General features: G+C 36.4%; 1 protein-coding gene across 1 annotated transcript; it reads right to left on the bottom strand.

Moving 5' to 3' along the window:
• Window positions 1–15,470: 15,470 nt before the first annotated feature.
• On the bottom strand, window positions 15,471–20,232 carry LOC100366711 (histone deacetylase complex subunit SAP30L-like). The gene is made up of 5 exons (XM_002736135.4): window positions 19,992–20,232; window positions 18,001–18,185; window positions 17,291–17,443; window positions 16,810–16,908; window positions 15,471–16,123 (listed from the first exon to the last, which is right to left on the bottom strand). The coding sequence occupies exons 2-5, from the start codon at window positions 18,166–18,168 to the stop codon at window positions 16,001–16,003; spliced, it is 543 nt and encodes a 180-aa protein (XP_002736181.1). The 5' UTR covers window positions 18,169–18,185; window positions 19,992–20,232; the 3' UTR covers window positions 15,471–16,000.
• Window positions 20,233–20,253: the final 21 nt, after the last annotated feature.

Genomic DNA, 20,253 nt, shown 5'->3' with positions numbered 1-20,253 from the left:
TACTGGCTTGGTTTTTTGCGGTATATTTGGATCGTAACGTGTTTATATCATGTAGTAGTTTATATATTGTTACAACATTAATTAGAATATTTTAAAGATTATGTATGTTAAATGTTAAGTATAGATATTTGCATGAACAAGAGCGTGAATATTTCGAAGCGGAACAACCCGCGGAAATGAATGCAGTTTTCAATTGGTTATGTAAGGCCAGACAATTTTTTTGACTTACAAGTCGGCGGGCTTGAGAAATTACGCTGAAGTAAAATTTTATTTTTATTTCAGTTTTCGGCTCCTGTTCATTCGGCGGGTTCGCGAAACAAGGGATAATAAAAGTCTGGCCTAAGAGTCTATCATAGCTTTTTTTGACTATATTAGTGTTTGGGGAAAAATATTTGAACCACCAGGAATGCGACTCTCAGTTGACCAATTTATGAATATATTTATGCAATTACAGAAGAATCAAATACACCTATAAGTTATACAATGTTTATCTGAAGTTACATATCTATTGTATATAAAAATGATTTCCGAAAGTACCGTTTCCGTGGCAACTGGATACATTTCAACTATAATATAATTGATTGATCCGTGTGTGAAATTCTTTCTAATAATTTTAAGAGGATCCATTCATACCTTTTTGAGTCAGGGAACTCATCTCCAAAATTGCTGCTTCTATGGCAACAGAATCCACTTGCCAACCATAAATATTTGTGAGAATAATAACTTTTCATAAAAATTAATTTTGGGGGTTATACATAAAAAATCATTCCTAAAATTGATGTCTACACTGATGTAAACTGATGTCTGTACAAGAAATCATGTAGTTTATCGAATTTGGTATTTGCAGAAACAATTCCTAACGTAAAAAGAAATGCACATGCCAACCTTGACGGTAAACATTTGCGGACGGAAAAATGTCTTTTCGTGTGTATGATACATCATATAATACCACGGTTACTAGACAAAATGATTAGGAAACTTTCTCGGTTCTTTTGTTAGAATGCGTGTCTCAGTAAACATTTAAAACAAATAGAATAAGCATACTGCCGACGTTGCGGCGATCACAATTTGCATAAAATTACATATTCGTTCGGAGACGATCAAGCGATTGGGTTTTTCTGTAATGTTTTCCCAATTTATACAGCATTGTCAGGACTTGGTATGAATATAAACACTGAAAGCAAAAAATATATTCAGATTTAAACTGTACTATGAAACAATACAACTTCCTGTGTCACTTACACTGCCAATGGCAGCGATCGGGGAAAAAACAAGATGACCAACATTGCTATTCGAAAGAAATATATCTACAAAATTCAAGAAAATAAAACATTTTTTTAAACTATCATAGTTCTCACATAAATGAATCGCAGATTCTAATTCAATGCACAAAATAAACTTTTAAAACGTTCCGAGATACATTTGAAACGATGAAAATTTGTCTACAACAACTTAGTATTTAATTTACTGAAATTATAACAATGTAAACTATATTTACTGATTTAGCAATGCGTTGTACTAAAATATATTTTCCCGAACTATTATGAAAAACGCAGACAAAATGGCTGAGTTCGCTAACCTTAACACAATAAGCGTTAGTTATGATAATCGCAGTTCCACATTAAAATACCCAAACCTTGACGTAGTAACGAATACTTTAGAACATTAACAGTTTTTGTAGTAAAAAATGCCGTGGTCAATTTCGGTTGACAAACGGCAAATCTATCAACAACAAAAACTATCGGTATTATTCATTTCAACAACAAAACCTCGAATAAGTTCTCGGCCTCACCATGAAACAAGAGGAGGAACTCCTATTCTGGGGTATAACTTTATACAATAATGTCTTAAGAACTACCTATAGAAATGCAAATTTGGGTATGCATTAATTAGCATGTGGTGCCCATTTAAAAACAGCAGGTGAGACGAAAATGGACCAGACAGAAGCTCGTGCTGTGATCAAGTATCTCAATAAAAAGGGGATGATTTCCAAAGATATCCGCAAAGACATGGTCACGACACTTGGTCAGGACTCCCCTTCTTATTCCACTGTGAAGAAGTGGGTTGTTAACTTTAAGTGAGGCAAGGAGACCACGAAAGATGACCCAAGGTCTGGACGCCCAAAATCTGCCACCACGGACAATCAGGTTGAGGCTATCCATTGCATAGTAATGAATGACAGACGTGTCACTATCTGACATATCAGGCATCAGTTATGGCGCAGTTCAAAATGTTTTGTTGAACATCTTGGGGATGAGCAAGCTGTCTGCAAGGTGGGTGCCCCGAATGTTGACTCAACATCAGAAGTTGAACAGGTTGGAAGTTTTAAGGACGCTTTTGGCCAGTTTCCAGTCAAATCCTGGCAACTGCCTCAAGAGATTTGTGACCCAAGATGAGACATGGGTTTACCACTTTGATCCAGAATTAAAAGAGAAAAATAAACAATGGACACACAAGGGTTCACGGCCGCCCAAGAAGTTCAAGCGAGTGGCATCAGTCGGCAAGGTGATGGCCTCTGTGTTCTGGGAGTCATCATGATTGACTAATTGCTTCAGAACAGTTAAGAGCAGCAATCAAAGAGAAAAGAAGAGGAAAGCTTCGAGCTGGAGTGCTGTTTCTCCAGGACAATGCACCTGTCCACACAGCACAGGTGGCTTTGAACCCTTACCTCACCCTTCCTACTCACCTGACCTGGCACCATTGGACTTCTACCTGTTTCCTAAACTGAAGTTCCACTTGCGTGGTCATCGTTTTGAGACTGATGATGACGTCATCCAAGCTGTTGAGGCCTATCTAAGGGATCAAGATGAAACCTTCTTCCAGCGGGGAATAGAAAAACTGGAACATTGATGGACAAAGTGCATTGAACTAAGAGGGGACTATGTTGGACACGCATCAAAGTGAAGTCAATTGATAATTATTAGCATATCTAAAAATAGAGTTTCCTAACAGTTCTTCTAGTAACCATGACAATACAAGTACAGAGTAATTTTACGTATTAATATTACTACAATCAGCGAACACAATTTTGGTTTCAAATACCCCGGGAAAGTGTTCTATGTTCTTCATGTAATTAGCTGTTCGTATGCAAGGAATTTTCCACATGAAAACGACGAATTCAGACGAGTTTTGTTAGCTATTGGCCTTAAGTTGCCCAGACGAATCAATTGGCTCTGAAAGTGTAATACCCCCCCCCCCCGATTTGAATAATTCTGAAAAAACTGTCTCCTAACTTGTCTCTTTATTTAGTTTCAAGCCGTATTCAAGATTGCTGTCCCCATAGTAAATATCGGTAAATATTGATCGCATTTATTTTATTATCACGTGTACTCCAGCTGAGTATGACATAAATGTTTGTCTATAAATTGCATGTGGTACGAGTTTGCTCTGTTTGAGCTGATGATGAACAAACAGCTTTCTGTATAACATGTAAAAAAATGTGTATTTCCAGGAGGTGGCGATCTCTGATTAATTTAGACAAGTTGTGTACAGGAACAATTGTTACTAACTTTTTTAGGGTTTGCCATTAGATACGATGGGCGTTTAATAAGTAATGACTCTGACCCACTTCCAGTTGTCTGATCTAGATGAAATTTTGCCTGTGTAATGATTTACATCTCTATTGGTTATGTTGCGAAAAACAGCTCTGAACTAATTGTGGTTTCTGATTTACATGTGTTTGAACTGAGTCAGGTGTGAAATTGAGCCAGTTGAGTGTCACGCAGTGAACCGTTTTTTGTATGTGAAAGGACGCACACCAAAGGAGACTTTTGATGAAATGAAAGAAACTTATGGTGATGATGCCCCATCATGCTGGCATCGTGAATTCAAGCATGGCCGGAAGTCTGTGGAAACAGCTCCCAGACCTGGTCATCCCTCTTCTGCCATTGATGAGGCATCTGTCCGTCAATTTGAGGCAGCCATTTTGGAAGATCGACGCATTACGGTTCGCCAAATAGCCCAAGTGGTAAAGATTAGTACATGGTCTGTGGAAACTATCATTCGTGACCATTTGCATATGCATAAGGTGTCTGCCAGATGGATTCCCAGGTTGCTCACACCTTTCCAGAAGCAAGAACGTGTTGAGTGCTCGAGGATGAATTTGGAGATGTGCCAAGAAGATGAGTTTTTCAAAAGACTGATTACGCAGGATAAAACTTGGGTCCATCACTATGACCCAGAGACCAAATCCCAATCAATGCAGTGGAAGCACTTGGACTCAACACCACCAAAGAGGCAAGGGTCCAGCCCTCTGCTGGCAAGGCCATGCTCACAGTCTTCTTAGACCAGGACGGAGTAATGATGACAGATTTCCTGGCAAAGGGTAGTCACAATTACAGGAGCCTATTACTCTTCACTTTTGATGAAATTAACAGAAGCTATCAAAATTAAGAGGCGGGGCAAGATAAGCAAAGGTATCCTCCTCCTGCAGAACAACGCTCTGGTCCACAACTCGCATGTTGCCAGATAAGAAACACGGGCGTGTGGCTATGAAATCCTCCCTCATCCCCCTTACTCTCTTGACCTTGCACCCTTTCACACTTTCATTTCTTCCCAGCCATGAAGTTGTTTTAGAAAAGAAAGCGTTTCCCAGATGATGCAGCCTGTTCCAGTTAGGAACCAGATTGCTGTTGCTTTCTTAATGATGTTGCTGTACTTGTTTTGTTGCTTTATGTTAAATGTGTGTAGAATTACTTTTTGTTATTGTTTTTTCGTTTTCAAAAAAATGCCTGCATAAATAACCCGTACCAAAACGTTTCTAATGAGCAACCCCCTTAAATTCAATTAGGAATGAATTTATATATGCATGGTACAAGTATGATTTCAATGACTAAATAAGTAAATGCATTTCGCGAAGTGATTGAGTTCAAAACTAGTAGCGCCACTGTTCAGTCTTTTGATTTCCAACCAAAATTTACAGAGGCGCCTTCAAAAACAAAGCATCTTTGAAATAGATATCTGGAAATGCGTATATTCAATAGTTTATTCAAAATCAATTTTTATCAAACACATACATTACCATACTTCGTGTATTAACACCGGGTCACCTAAATTTTGTCAATAAGTCGCATGGCTACTCAGACTAGTGAAATAAACATATTCAGTCACTCTGCACACTGGATATATTCATTCAATACAGTCAATGTATGCACTAGGGTCGAGTTAGCAAGTAACAGATCCCAAATCACAGTGAAAATCACATTCAATGGTTGTAGCGGCATTCACTGCCGCAAGAGTAAGGATTACATGCGTTCAAGTCCGCTGTAGCTCGATATCAAGATGCCTATGGCATCCATAAATATCTCGGTAAGTGTTCCTTTTGCTTAAACTTAACAAATAGTTGTTTGTGGCTCACCACAGTCACAACCAGTCATCAAGTATATCAAGTATACTGTGATACCAATGAGACTATCGGTATTCCTAATACATGAACTATCAATACAACAAACTTACATTTAATAGTAATCAATAGTACACCATTTCCATGTTCTGTCTCATTATTGGTCAACAAGTGGTCACGTGAGATGTTAAAGAACTCAGCATATGATGAATAAACAACCAAACGTCCTTGTTGTTATTAATCACTAATTTCGTGTAGTCAGAATGTGTGTTTGTTTGTTTCAAATAAAGAACTCATAAGTACGTGATAACGGTGTTCAGATGGGGACGATCGCCTTAATAAAAAGGCCGCGAAGACGTATCGCTCGTTAATGCGCACATCCCCCCGTCTGAACCCTGTTACCAATAGCAGCACGAAGTTCTTTATTTCATTATAATGCCCTGAAATGCAGAAAATTTTAACAGAGTTTCAAAACACTACCCAGTAATGTTATTGCATTCCAGCTTTACTCTTGTTGGTTTTTTGTCGCAAATAATGAATTTAATTTTTAATTAGAAGTGACGTCTAATTTGTCGAACGTTATTTATAAAAACATGAGGTACATCATAATATTGTTTCATCCTGTGTAGTGTATCTGCATTCCCTCAATTGCCAATGACTCTCAAACAAATGATGAAAACAATAAATTGTAACACAATACATAGCACAATGTATTGTCCGTGTTCTAAAATATCATAATTGAAATGTCTATAAACACAATATCCGATTCAATTTGACCTTTTAAAGAACTTGTGTTGTTAGTGAATGCAATTATTAATGTAATACTACCACCAAATGTGGGTGTCATTTCACAGATTTCATGATATATTCCCCCAAAACAAGATGATGATCAGATGAAACCCATCACAGTGGTTAATTGTTCGTATTGTATTACGGATGTACAAAGGAACTTGCACGTAAATCTTCAATGGCCTATCAGAGGTTTACAAAATGTGGATGTGGAAAAGCACTTTTTCCCATTCTAGAAAATCATGGAGTTTATATTTATTTCATTTTATTGTTCACTGTTTGCGTACAGCATATTTATTTGAATGCGAAGGCAAACTATGATTAGAGTCCGACCTCACGACTGTCAATTGCAAGAACGTTTAATTCTCTGCGTTTGAATTAATTCACGATAATTTATTTACAACCTTAAAATTGGTTGCTTCATCAATACAAGGCATGTATCAAAGGCATGTTCTTGGGAATCTACCCATACTACCTTTCTACGCTGCCTTTTTCTGGTCAAATCACTGAGAGAAGCTGCTATTGTAGAAACATTTGATACAAATTTGCGATAGTAACCAGTCATGGCTAAAAATTACCTTACTTGCTTTATTGTTGCACGCTGCGTGACCTCTATTTTATCTAGTAATACTTTCAATGTATCGTCACTTACCTGGTGACCAATAAACTCTAAATTTGTAAAACCAAAGATACACTTTGAAGAGGCTGGTCTTCAGGTGATGGCATTGGTTCTGCATCGAACACTGTAATGCGATTGGGGTTGCGAAAATCAATGCAAACATCCCCTCCTTTCTAGCATAAATACACCACGATTGTCGCTTCATATCAGCTTCATCCTTGCCATCTGATGACACCATGTAGCCTAGGTACTTTTTCACTGAGACGAAAACCAGAGGTTTACCATACAAGTACACGCTTGGGACCCTTGTCTGTCCCCACGTTTTTGAAAAAAATTACATGCATTCTGTCTTAGTAGTGTGGAAAAGAATGTCAAACTCCTCACCATAACACTCGCAGATCTCAACAAGCTTTTTCAATGATTTGACAGAAGGTGAAACTAACAAAATATCATCAGCATAAAAAATATGATTCATTATTTTACCAGCTAAATGACATCCAACACCCGCTTGTTGCAGCCTAGTACTGATATCATTAATATAAATTGAAAATAACGTCGGCGAAAGAATGCTTCCTTGTCAAACTCCATTGGTCACTCTAAAGGACGCAGAAATTTCTGAAGCCCATCGGATACAAAAAGTTTGACATCGACACCAATGCAATAGACAACGCACAATGAATACAGGCATTCCACTATCAAGTATTTTTTTGAATAACTTCCAATGGTTTACCCTGTCAAACGCTTTTGTTGCGTCCATGAAACAAGCAAAACGGGCGAGTTGTGACTTTTTATGCAACACAACAACGAAGAGACACATGCGTATTGCTTGCAGAGGAATGCTGTTATTCTGGAGGGCATCGCTGATAGCAGGAGATCGCAGAGCAGTTCATACAAGTCTCACAGTATTGCAGCAGCAACACACAGGGTACTCAGTTGAAATGATGGACCACAACTGTCCTCAGTCTAGCCAATTTATAGACATTAATGGCCTAGATTTAGGCACACCAGCAGCTGTCTCACGTAGGCAACTCAGTAGATAATAAACATCCTTTGTTATATAAATCATAAGCACTTCTGGTATGTTCCAATTGACCTTCCAGAGTTGTGAACATCCTTTGTTATGTAAATCACAAGCACACCTGGTAGGTTCCAATTGTCCGTTCAGATTTGTAAACATCTTTTGTTATGTAAATCACAAGCACGCCTGGTGATTTCATTACTATAATTAACCATTTGTAGTTAAGCTTTTTCAAATTTATGATGAATGTGTGTAATAACCCCGAATGACCTTGTGTTTTTGTTTAATTTGTTTTTCTTTTTCCCTTTAGTTAGTAATTTCTTGTTTATCTCTGTTTTGTCGTAAATGTCATCCATTATTTATGTGATAAAAAAATAGTAAATGCCATATGAAAATAAAAAAATAAAGGAAGGTTAGATGTAACCATCTTATGGTGAACACTAATAAGACCAATTCCAATAGTAAGAGCACACTGCCGAAATTGAACTGTCTTGAACAGATTATAGATGGTAATGTCAGCAATTATACTACTTTCCTATTGTATAACACATTGTCAAGCTCAGAAATTTAATCCGGATATTGAAAGCGTCACCTGCGCACGCACGGTAATTGAGTCTTAAGCGACATAACAACACATGCTAAAAACGCAAAGGCTCATGAGTAGGCGCTTGTTTGTAAACAGTGACACGCTATGGCCATCTGGCGCATGCACGGGTGACGACTCCCCTGCTTGAATGTATACATGTCTACGACGAGGCCGCCCACTCAAATACCTAATAATATTGTAAATTATTAACCCCGAAACCTTCAACATCAAATAAGACACTATAACCCTAGGAATCACAACAAGCAAACTCAGTTATTTGTTATTTGCGTAACATCCCTGGCAGAGTTGAATATCTCATCATGAGTGATTCACAAACATCTAACATCAGTAAAAACAGACAGACAAAAAATCAAATGGTGCTAACTTATTGAAAAGCATATATTAACACAATAAAGCAAGCTGTCGTTGAAAATGAATTCCAATCATCTTTAAAGAGTATAACCATTAATGTTGGCGGAAATGATGTAGATAATGGGAGAACAGATAAAGAAAGTATGGATAACTACAGAGATATGGTGTTCATCTTACAACTGTCACAGAGGATACCAAACATCAAATTATATCTGTGGGACATCACAATACGGAAAATCTGGGATGACAGTGAACAAGAATCTCACAGAGCAGTTAACAAAACTATCCAAGCTCTCTGTAATAAAACCAGCAACATTGCAGTTGACATGTCAAACATCAATGAGTCTCATCTCAAGATGGTATACATGTTAGTAAAACAGAAAGCACAACCCTCTTCATCAATAATATCAAATCAACAATGATGAAGCACTTCCACCTAGAAGCCCGTACATTAAGGACACCATACCAGCTATCGTATACCACTAGTTCTACCAACAGCACTAACACCAGCTATTCAGATGCAGTCAAGACACCTATGAAAATATACAGCCAACAATTCTCAACTGGAGATTGCAACCCACATAAATTCCAGAAAAGATATGACAGTGGTCATGTCACAACATCTAAAGAAGATATTATTTCCAGAGTCAAACAAATTGAAACAAAACTACAATTACTGCAGCCAAACTTGAATTATGAAAGTTACAACTAATAAAAGTATTCCATATCAGCTATTGAGAATAGGTTACCTGAATGCACAAGGACTTCGTTACAACTATGTACATCATTCTACTCAAGACTTAATATACAAACAACTACCAAGGACTACCACATTGAAACCTGGCTAGATGCTGAATCTGATAATTTAAAACCAACCCATGAGGGCTACTTTGTTTTCCAAAAGTTTAGGAAAAAGCAAATTCGAGCATGGTGTAATTCAGGTGGTGTCAGCATCTAAATAAAACAATCTATTAAGCCTGGTATTACTGTACAACAGTCTAGTGACTTCACATTGTGGTGCAGATTAAATAAGGAATATTTCAATCTTACATTCCACCTTCTAACTCATCATACTATGAAAATATCAATGTTGATCCATACAGTTTACTACAGGACGAAATCAACTTCTACAAACAACAAGGTCATATAATGCTACAAGGTGATTTTAATGCTCGGACTGCTGATCTACAAGACATTATTGAAGATGATGATGACAATCATGTACCAACATCAGATTATTATCTGTGTGATATTGTATCCACCAATGTAAAGAAAAAAAAGCTTATATTTATACTGATAGCCAGTGTAAAGAAAGAGTTACAAGCAATAGCTAAAATCATTCAGCAAAATCCACAAGACGCAGCAATGAGACATATCTACCTTTCAAAGAAAAAAACTTTTAAAAAATATGTCAAGAACTTGCAGAAACAACAAAGGAAAATCTTTCATGAGAATATTGACAAGTTGAATTCCAGGACGAATACCTGGAAAGTGATTAAAAATTACACGAAAATGAATGTTAACCAACTACCAGATATTGCATATGTGGAATGGATAAAACACTATTACTCCAATTCACAAGAAAGATGACCCACTAAATTCAGGAAACTATAGGGGAATTTCAACCAGCAGTGTACTTGGTAAGGTCTTCGCTATGATACTTAATGGAAGAAATAACAAACATCTTGAAGACAACAACATTATCCACAAGAATCAAGCAGGTTTTAGGAAAAAAACACAGGACCATGGGTCATATTCTAACTTTACATACTATGGTGAAAAAGGTGATCCATTTTTTACTTATGGTGACATGACACTAAACCATACCATAGCATTCACATACTTAGGTGTGACATTAAGCAGCAATGGCTCCCTAAACAAAACTATGGAGAGACTCTCAGATAAGGCTAGAAAAGCAGAACGACTGATGGCTATTATTTATGATAACAATTCCAACAATTTTAAACTTAAGACCAAACTTTTTGAAATTACAACTACCTATTTTACTATATGCATCTGAGTTATGGGATATATATATAGAAAAGTGGGACACCACTGTTACTGAAAAATTTCACAGGCACATTTTGAATATTAATAACAAAAGTAGTACAATAGGCTTGAAACTGGCAGGCTACCTTTAATTTCAAAGATTCAAATTCAAGCTGTCATGTACTACCAAAACATTAAAAACAATGGTTCAATTAATTTTAACTTCCATGCAGTTAAAGAACTTGAAAACAACTGCTATAAAAGATCATGGTTGGAAGACATTAACAAAATTGACCTGCATAATATTGATCTCCTGACTGTTTCTAGTAATGTACTCTACCAGAAAACTAAAAACCATTATACTAACATGTGGATTAATAATATCAAGAGACCAGATTCCAAACTCAAATCTTACAATCTACTTAAAGTGATATTAGTCCAGCTAAATACCTACAACTGTTAAATAATGGACAAGATATTAAATTAGGCAGACATACAAGACCTACAATTCCATAAAAAACAGGATTTGTGATAAGTGTAGGAGTGACAGTATTGAAGACGAAGTTCATTTTATTAAAGACTGTAGCTATTATACTGATGAGATGGATATTATGTACGCTGAATTTACTAAGGAAATCCTTTTTTCCAGTCTAAAAACAATATCAACAAGTTTACTATCCTTATCAATACTAACCATCCTAAACTAATTAGACATGTGATACGGCATCTGAAAATGTGTTTTGAAAAACACAAACTACATTAATTTGTTTTACTACCTAAAAATCTCAGATTACAACATACTGTTATAAGCATCTGAACAATAAGGGAAAAGTGGAAAGAAATACTGGCTAGAAAACAATACGTCATTGAACACGCATCGTGATTAATAATACCAAGTCAAACGCGACAATAATGGAAATATGACTGAAAGAAAATACGTTCATGAATACGCAGTTCAGTACATTAATATATCAAGTATACGCAATCAAACACGGACAAACGAATTGATGACGGCAATCCGATACGTAATTAAACACACAGTTCAATACATTAATAAGGAAGTACGCACACTTAGCACCTTGATATCCCCAATTTAACACATTCTCTAATTAATAATACTAAGTCGAGCACGACAACAGCAGGAAAGTGAGATAAAAACAATACGTCATTGAACACGCATAGAGATAGGTTGTCAATAAAGAAGTCACTCACTTGACACCTGACATCTGTCATTGGTCTATTCCCTTATTGGTAATCACAAATTGAACACAAAGAAAAAGGAAAAATGGCTGAAAGAAGTCAATACGTTAATTATTTATCTGTTCATGCAGAACTTACACAGATTTGCTATACCTTCTGAACTTGATAAGATTTCTTATTTCTTCTTCACTTTGTTGACAATGTATCTGACAATAAGACTTACCAAAATTGCACACTCGTGTGCAATTAATTGTGACTGTATTCCATGTTTTTTTTGTATTTAATAACTAGCTACATTTATCTAGGATTTTACTCAAAACTCATTCAAGTCACCATTGTGCATGTGAAATATTCGAAATGTGTCAGAACAGTAATAAGAAAGACAAACATTGCTGAACATTCAGATATCAATGCCATTTCATTAAGAATATAACGCTAAAGTATTTATCGCTGCCATATGTTTATAGAGAGGGGGCAAGGGTTATTTTTGTTCAACGTAATTGCAATATTTTTTTGTTCGTACTACGTAAATTGAAAAAATAAATTCCGTAATTCTGTAATCACAGGCTAGACGTACAACGTAATCGATCAAATATTTTTTTCGTACACTGTAAAAATGTGTCATTTTTCTCGGTACATACAAGAATTTACATCCAAATAAAAAATCGTAAAGAATAATCCAAGAAAATTACATTTTAGAAACTGTAAAACGACTAGATTACAAAATTCACTATAAAATTGAATGTCAAGACGTAAAAGGCCCTCTAACCGAATGAAGAGCAATACGAGGGTAATATGCGCGTGCATCTCTACACACGGCGCAGCAATGGCGGAGAATTTGAGCCGGGGAGCTCTTCGGACCATTCAATGTTCCCTTTTTTAACACAGTAAACTGTAAAAACGTCTTTTTCCTTGTAAATTGTAAAACGCCCTTTTTATTTCCCGTAAAACCGTACCAGCTACCCCCCTTGCCTCCCCTCTTTATATATAATGACACAACTGTCCATTTCTCCATTGGTGTCAGTTTATTTTGAATGTTGTTTCAATTATACAAACAGAACAGAAACTGAATTCAAATACACCAACAACCTGTTATCAATACCAAACACTATTTTCCGATATCTAAACGGTTTTGAAAAAATGGCTAACTACATAAAAAAGAGATAGATTAATGAATCCTAGGGAAGGTGGATTAGTTCATTAGGTTCTTTGTTTTCAATGCTATGGTGGCCCTTAGTGTCAGGACAACTTACCTGATTTCTTGCGACCGAACATTAAATTCACAGGACATAACTCAAAACTCGAAGGACAAAACTTTTAATTCGCAGTACAAAACTTCCAATTCGAAGAAACAACGCTTTAAATTTGCTGGACAAAACTTTAATGGTTTATATTTAGCATTTCATAACCTATTTACACTGAATGAAGTCGGCCATTTGGAGTACTTAAAAAAGTTGGGCAATGTTTTAATTGTTTGATTTTGGTGTCAGATAGTAGTGGTTTTGTTTCGTTAACACTGGTGAGTGTGCCGACAAACAAAGACGTGAAACACCCATCTTGTGTGAAGAATAATTATGTCTAATTCAAATAGAAATACAAGTTGTCGGGACGATTTTATGTCATATTGTGAGATTATCTGACAATTCAGGGTGAACATGGACATTTATTACGTGCTGGCAATTTTAAAAGTGTGAAAGATTAATTTGAGTGTTTATTAAACCTTCGCGTCAGAGGTACCAAGTTCGGGGAATTCTCCACCTTTCTATCGAACAAAGACACACAGAGAATCGAATCGTTTCAACCTCTCATCTCAGCGCCACGTCGGAACTCTCTCAAGACCGCGTCAACACTGCGTCAAGGCTGCCCCAGGACTGCTTGCCTCGGGGTGAGCTTGTCACACTCTCCTAATCAGTGGCCTCCATACCATACAGAATTGCCAAGTTTCAATGAAATTTCGTAAACTGTTCTAAGGATGGAACAGACATACATACACGCACGTTTCTTCGGGGGAGTATAACGTTATCATATTTGGAGGCTACATTGCTTGCAACACAGCTGCATTGTCAGTCTATTAGCTGATAATTCAATCAGGCCCCGCACGTAATAAGCATGTGGCCCTCCATTGGTGACACCTTTGGCTTGACGAGAATACAGTTTTCGTAAATCCCTCTTGTTACTACCCTGTTCAGGTCCTTCTAGCGTCAATTAAGTACAATATGTACGACAATGAATACAATATACGTTTTGTATGTCTGTCCACCTAGAAATTCCCAGATTCAAGGTATAGTTTTGATTAACGCAATGACTCGCCATAATAAAGTAATGTAACAATGAATAAACCATTGTTTTACTAAAAAACAACCAACTTTCTAGACAATATTAGGCCTTCTATTCCCCGGAATTACCCTTTCAAATTCTCAGACCATGTTTTGTATTCACTCATTGCCACTCACAATCACTATCACTGAAGCAACCTATTTCCAGAGATATGCAGACACAGTAAAATCAAAAATACCAATGCATTACAAATATAACTTTTAATTATTCCAGCATTTCAATTGGCCAAATACGTCGTTCTTTTTGTTTGGGAGCGTGTTTTTAATTATGCAAACCGTGATAAAAATACACTGTATACCATGGTTGTTCTTGTTTAGAAATAGGCCTCACACACAAGGGGTAAAACTTGCCCAACTGAAATCTGTTTTCTTTTACATTATGGTACACAGAACATAATGAACTCTTTGGGTAATCGGGGTTCAAAAAAAACAAGCATGAACACATTTTTAGAATTATTACCCAGTTGTGTCTATTGAGCATATACACTATTTGGAGTATGTAATTAAAATTCAGTCAATTGTGACGATTATATAATCAATGTTGCCACCAACAAGAATCAACTTGAATAAACTTTGCAAAACACAGGTAAAAATTTGCTCCACTAATCTGTAATCGTTGTTTGCAAGTAGAAAGTTTCAGGTGAGGTATCACATTTGTAGATGGTTTTTGATGCTTTGAAGTTATTGGGCTCTGTACAATGTATGACAGTCATCTGCATGCTAAGTGTTGAAAGTCGCTTTAAAATAATCGAGCATTGTTTCAATGTTTTGAATTGTTTTATTGGTTATAGTACATTCATTGTATACTAGTATAATAAAAGAAAAATCTGTTATTCAAAAAAAGGGGAGAAACACTAAACACTTGGAGTATGGACCAAGGTCAAGATCCGAGCTAAACTATAACCACAGGATAAGTTGGTGGAAACACAATAGACTATAATATTGGGAGGAGCGGTGATATTTAACTCTCGTAATTTATTCGCTGGTTTCCTGGCATTCTGAAGAGCTATAGAGCGTTTACTTGGCAAAATCACCACCCCCCCCCTCCCCATGCCACATACACAAACAGACAAAATTGGAATATTAGCACACCACCAGAGTGTGTAACGAAGGGAGCTCAAAACATTAATTAAAACTAACGTAATTAGTAATGCAATTCATATAGCATCAATAACGAGGCAGAAATTTACTGGTGCAGTGAAGGAAATAAAAAAAGACTATTATATACGTAGCAGGCTAACGAACATTTATTAAAAACCATTTTCTTATAGCAAATAGACTTATGATCTTAAAATTTACCCAACCTAAAGGGGCATATTGTGCCCTCACGGAGACAAATGTAATTTCACTTGTTTAAACAAAAGAATTTGGCAAGGGGAAAAAAAGTTCCAGATGTACAGGCCGGTTGGCAGAAATGAGTAGAAATAAAATACCAACAATTTCAATATTTAAAAATGATTTTTTTTCAGTATACACAAGTTGAATTCTTGATATCTCTGATATTTAACTGAATTTCACAGAAAAAAAAATGTATTTAACAAGTATCAGAGTGTCATGTGTTTATCTGAACATGAACTTGTGATTGGACATCATTGATTGGTACTCCTATGAACATTTATTACACATAAACTATTATATGCATTTCACAAATGTTCCAAAAAATCAAATATGCCAACACATTTGTCAAATTTGGTATACTCTGTTATCATATTTGGCCTACAAAACCAGACACCTGGACATCTATTCAGCTTTAATTTATACTGCTGTCCAATCTCTGATCAAATCGGCTTTTGTTGTTCTTCACCATGTAAATAAAATAAGTCAGAGTCTCTTTCTCCTGCACAGGTAACGTCTTGAAGTGTCTTGAAATAGTCTGGAAACAAAAAGATTGGAATAAATTCTTAATTAGTTTATTTATTAATATATATATATATGGGGTTTTTTTTCCAGCATAACCATTAATATGCACAATGGGTGACCAGTTTATCGAACAAAAGGCAGCTTGAAAAATTAATGTTTTGTAACTGAAAAAATCTAATGACAATTTACAAATGTTTGACAAAGTACCGGTAGCATAGTTTTGTAATCAGTAATGCAATAATGAAAGATAGCCGTCTCACACCTCAGATTACAGTATCTCACAGTGTATATCTCACACCTCAGATTACAGTATCACACAGTGTATATCTCACACCTCAGATTACAGTATCACACAGTGTATATCTCACACCTCAGATTACAGTATCACACAGTGTATATCTCACACCTCAGATTACAGTATCTCACAGTGTATATCTCACTGATAATTACTGAATCACACAGTGTATATCTCACACCTCAGATTACAGTATCTCACAGTGTATATCTCACACCTCAGATTAAAGTATCTCACAGTGTATATCTCACACCTCAGATTACAGTATCACACAGTGTATATCTCACTGATAATTACTGAATCACACAGCCATGGCAGGCTAAATACTGTGTCACTATTTCAAGTGTTCACACAAAGTAATGAAGTGTGGATGTCTAAATATCTATGTTTATATTGAAACTCACCTCAGCAAGAGACACTTTATTTAGTCCAGGTTTTGTCTGTAGTTTATAATGTCTTTTGTACCTTCTTAAAGTGTTCATCTGTAGTTGAAACAAGTCAACCTGGAAAGTATGAAAATGAAAAGAACTCATTAGCATAAACTAAGACAATATAGTTTTATTTGCTCTATTACAGCTATTCTACATCTACATTAGGACAGGGTGTTCAAGATAGAATTGTTGAATTAAACAGTATTGATATGAAGTGCTAGTGACAAACTGATGTAAGGGAAACATGACACTAATACCAGGGCATGTCACTATAGCAGATCTATTAGTCTGTCATATATCACTTTCAGAAATCATGCAAAAGCTAATATCATTTATACCACTCTTGGTCATGTGACCCACGATTTGAAGTACAATGTACAAGATACAACCATAACCATGGTATCACCCCCCCCCCCCCCTCTAGAGGTTAGTATCTAACACAATGAGATATTACCTCTGGCAGATCATACTCGTACTCCGGGGATGCACCACCACCACCAACACCAACTACAGCATTGTCCTCTTCGCTGCCTTCCTTTCTTTTTTTACGACTCCTTACACTCTGTATAACACCTTTATGGAAGTCACAGATGTAGATATGCCGGACCTAAACAGATTAGAATATTAATAATTAATCAAGCAGGGCTCAAGACAACTTGTGTCAAAGTTCTTTGGTATATTTTTAACAATATCATACTGATATTCACAAAGTTGGAACTCTTTTCATGACATTGAGTTACCGGAACTAGGACCCTTCTTTCTACCTTCACAGTTTAAAAAAGTAGTTAACTGTTCAAAAAACATTTTTTTTTTCTCACCAAAAATCCCAGTACATAATTTTGCAGTATGTATTTACGATCAAATGAGAACCACACAGTGTTCTATTTTCTCTTGTCGATACTTATACTATAAATACCATGGATTAGATGACAAAGAACGTGAACACAATGACAGAAGAGAATGAAACAGAATCTGAAGATCAAAAACAGGTTTTTTCGCTTCTAATGAAATCTTGGCAGCCAAAGTATATTGATAGCTATGATCATTTCAAGTCATGAAGTTGAAGATGTTTCAATAGAAATTACCGGTAGTTCGTTAGGTATTCCAATCTATTAGGCTTGTGGAACAAAATTCACAAAAATGCAAGACATTATAAAACCTTACACTGTGATCTATGTTAAGTTTTAATTTTCTTTGCTGTACTGTCTTTGCAATTCTTTTGCTATAGCTTGCATTACCAGCTGGTCGTGAACATCTCTCTCCATCATCAACTAAACAGCAGATTTGATCATGTCCTCCACGACTATCATCTTCCGTACTGAAACCATTCATCTTGATTCTTCTTTTTACTGTACAATAAAGTATAATAAACAAATCAAGTACGCTTATTACTACAAAGTTGAACCAAATTAAATAATAGCATTTTTGGGGTAGCGGGTATTAGTGTTGTCATAGAACATAGTTGCGTTCACGCACAGCTCCTTAGCACGGGCTAAGAGGTCAAATTCCTTAGCCCGTGCTAAGAAAACGTGCGTGAACGCTTAGCACGGGCTAAGGAATGCTAAGTACGGGTTAAATCTGATCCGAATTTAAGACGCGGTCTAGACCTTAGCACGGGCTAACGAAGTATGCGCGAACGCTTAGCCCAGGGCTAAGCACCCTCTGCGGCGACCTTTGGGTGTGAAAATTGTCCCATGTTCGCATAACGACACTATTCCACCAGTCATTACTCACTGTAGTAGAGCGTACAGCAGCTCCAATCGTAGACAAAATAAATTTGGTTCGCTGTCTACGACATGCATTAATAAAACGCTGTATTCTGTTACACCCGTTGTATACTGTTTATGTGCATCCAAATAAGTGGTCCGTCTTCTCTCGCGTTCCTGTGCACGTCGCTTCAAAATTAGAACGAAACATGCCAGCAGCAGAAATAGAACCTCGCGCGTGTCATCCATTTTTCGTTCGTAAATAGCGGCTTACCAAAGTTCACCAACGAATGGCAGCCCTTAGCCCGTGCTAACGACTGGTCCTCTCTGTGCGTGGACGCAATTGGGTCTAGCCGAAATGCAAATATGCTAGATAAGCCTAAATCAGCTTAAATCTTAGCCCGTACTTCGTGTAACGTGAACACAACTCATGTTGTTCTTATTTTCACAATACAGTTCTGACGATAAAATACACATTGACAAAGGGTTTGCATAGTGTAAATATGGTATGGCATTTCAATATTTAATTAGAAAATCTCCAAAATGGTAGCACAATATCAAGTTATGTAATCCCACTCTACACCAACACGTCACCACAATTTCTATTCTGTATATTAATAAATTGGTTCAATCTGCATTTTCATTATTTAGAATTAAATTAATTAATGCAAGCTTTTCATCACATTATATATTGTACATATATATCTTAAGTTGCATACCCTTATCTTATGGCAGTGGCTAAATAATGAGCAAATTTTTGTTCAGCAAATCAGATAAGAAATCCTTGTTGCAAATGGTGAGCAAACTTTCCTTTTGAAACAGATAATGAGCCAACTTTATGAACTAAATGGAACGAGTTACGAGTATAACAGTCAATTACTATTAGTATATGTATTTAGAATTCAGTGAATTCTTTAAAATGTATCTGTCATGTGCAAATAAATATACCGCTATATTGAAAAAAATGGTCAACCATTTAAAAAGATTCAATACCCGATTTAGAGAGGATGTTTTTTTGACTAATCCAACCACTTATAAATCTGCGATAGTATACATTTATCTATATGCAGTACTGGGACTGTATTTTTAGTATTAGTGAGAAGACCGGTGCAGTCATTCCACAAGCGTATGTCAAATGAGCTTATGCCGGGCACATTGCACAGGTGTTGAGGGACTTTGTACTGAATAGCAAGCGACCACTTCCGGGTACAAATAGACACTCAGCAGTTGTTGTTTTTTAATTTTACTGGTCCTCTACGGTTAGATTTGCATTGTGAATTACAATTTTATTGAATTTCATGTATTGAATTTCATGTATCACAACTCAAAATTATAATTCAACTGAATCGGTAAGTTACAAAATGAATCCTGTGTAAAAACTCTGTGTAGCCGCGTCCCGTCAAACAGTTTGAAAATAAATGAACAATCCCAGTCAATGTCGATACTTACGGGGTCTTTGTTGATCGCTTGTCGCACGTCATACAAACACGAGCCAGCTAGTAGGGATACAGTGACCGACACGTTTTAATACATTTCTTCAGAAACAACCGATTACCAAGAACAATTATTATTAGCAATTTTTCGATCACTTCGTTCAATTGACTTGGGTAATCCTCGTCCACAACAACTCTGCCTTCCCTCCGACCCAGTTTTACATGTCACGTGACTGTTAATGCATTTTTTTGATTGGTTCTGCACGAGCTTGCCTCGC

This window comes from Saccoglossus kowalevskii, chromosome 4 (genome assembly GCF_978046115.1).
Source record: "Saccoglossus kowalevskii chromosome 4, keSacKowa6.1, whole genome shotgun sequence".
Lineage (NCBI taxonomy): Eukaryota > Metazoa > Hemichordata > Enteropneusta > Harrimaniidae > Saccoglossus > Saccoglossus kowalevskii.
This window is presented reverse-complemented; position numbering and strand designations above follow the sequence as displayed.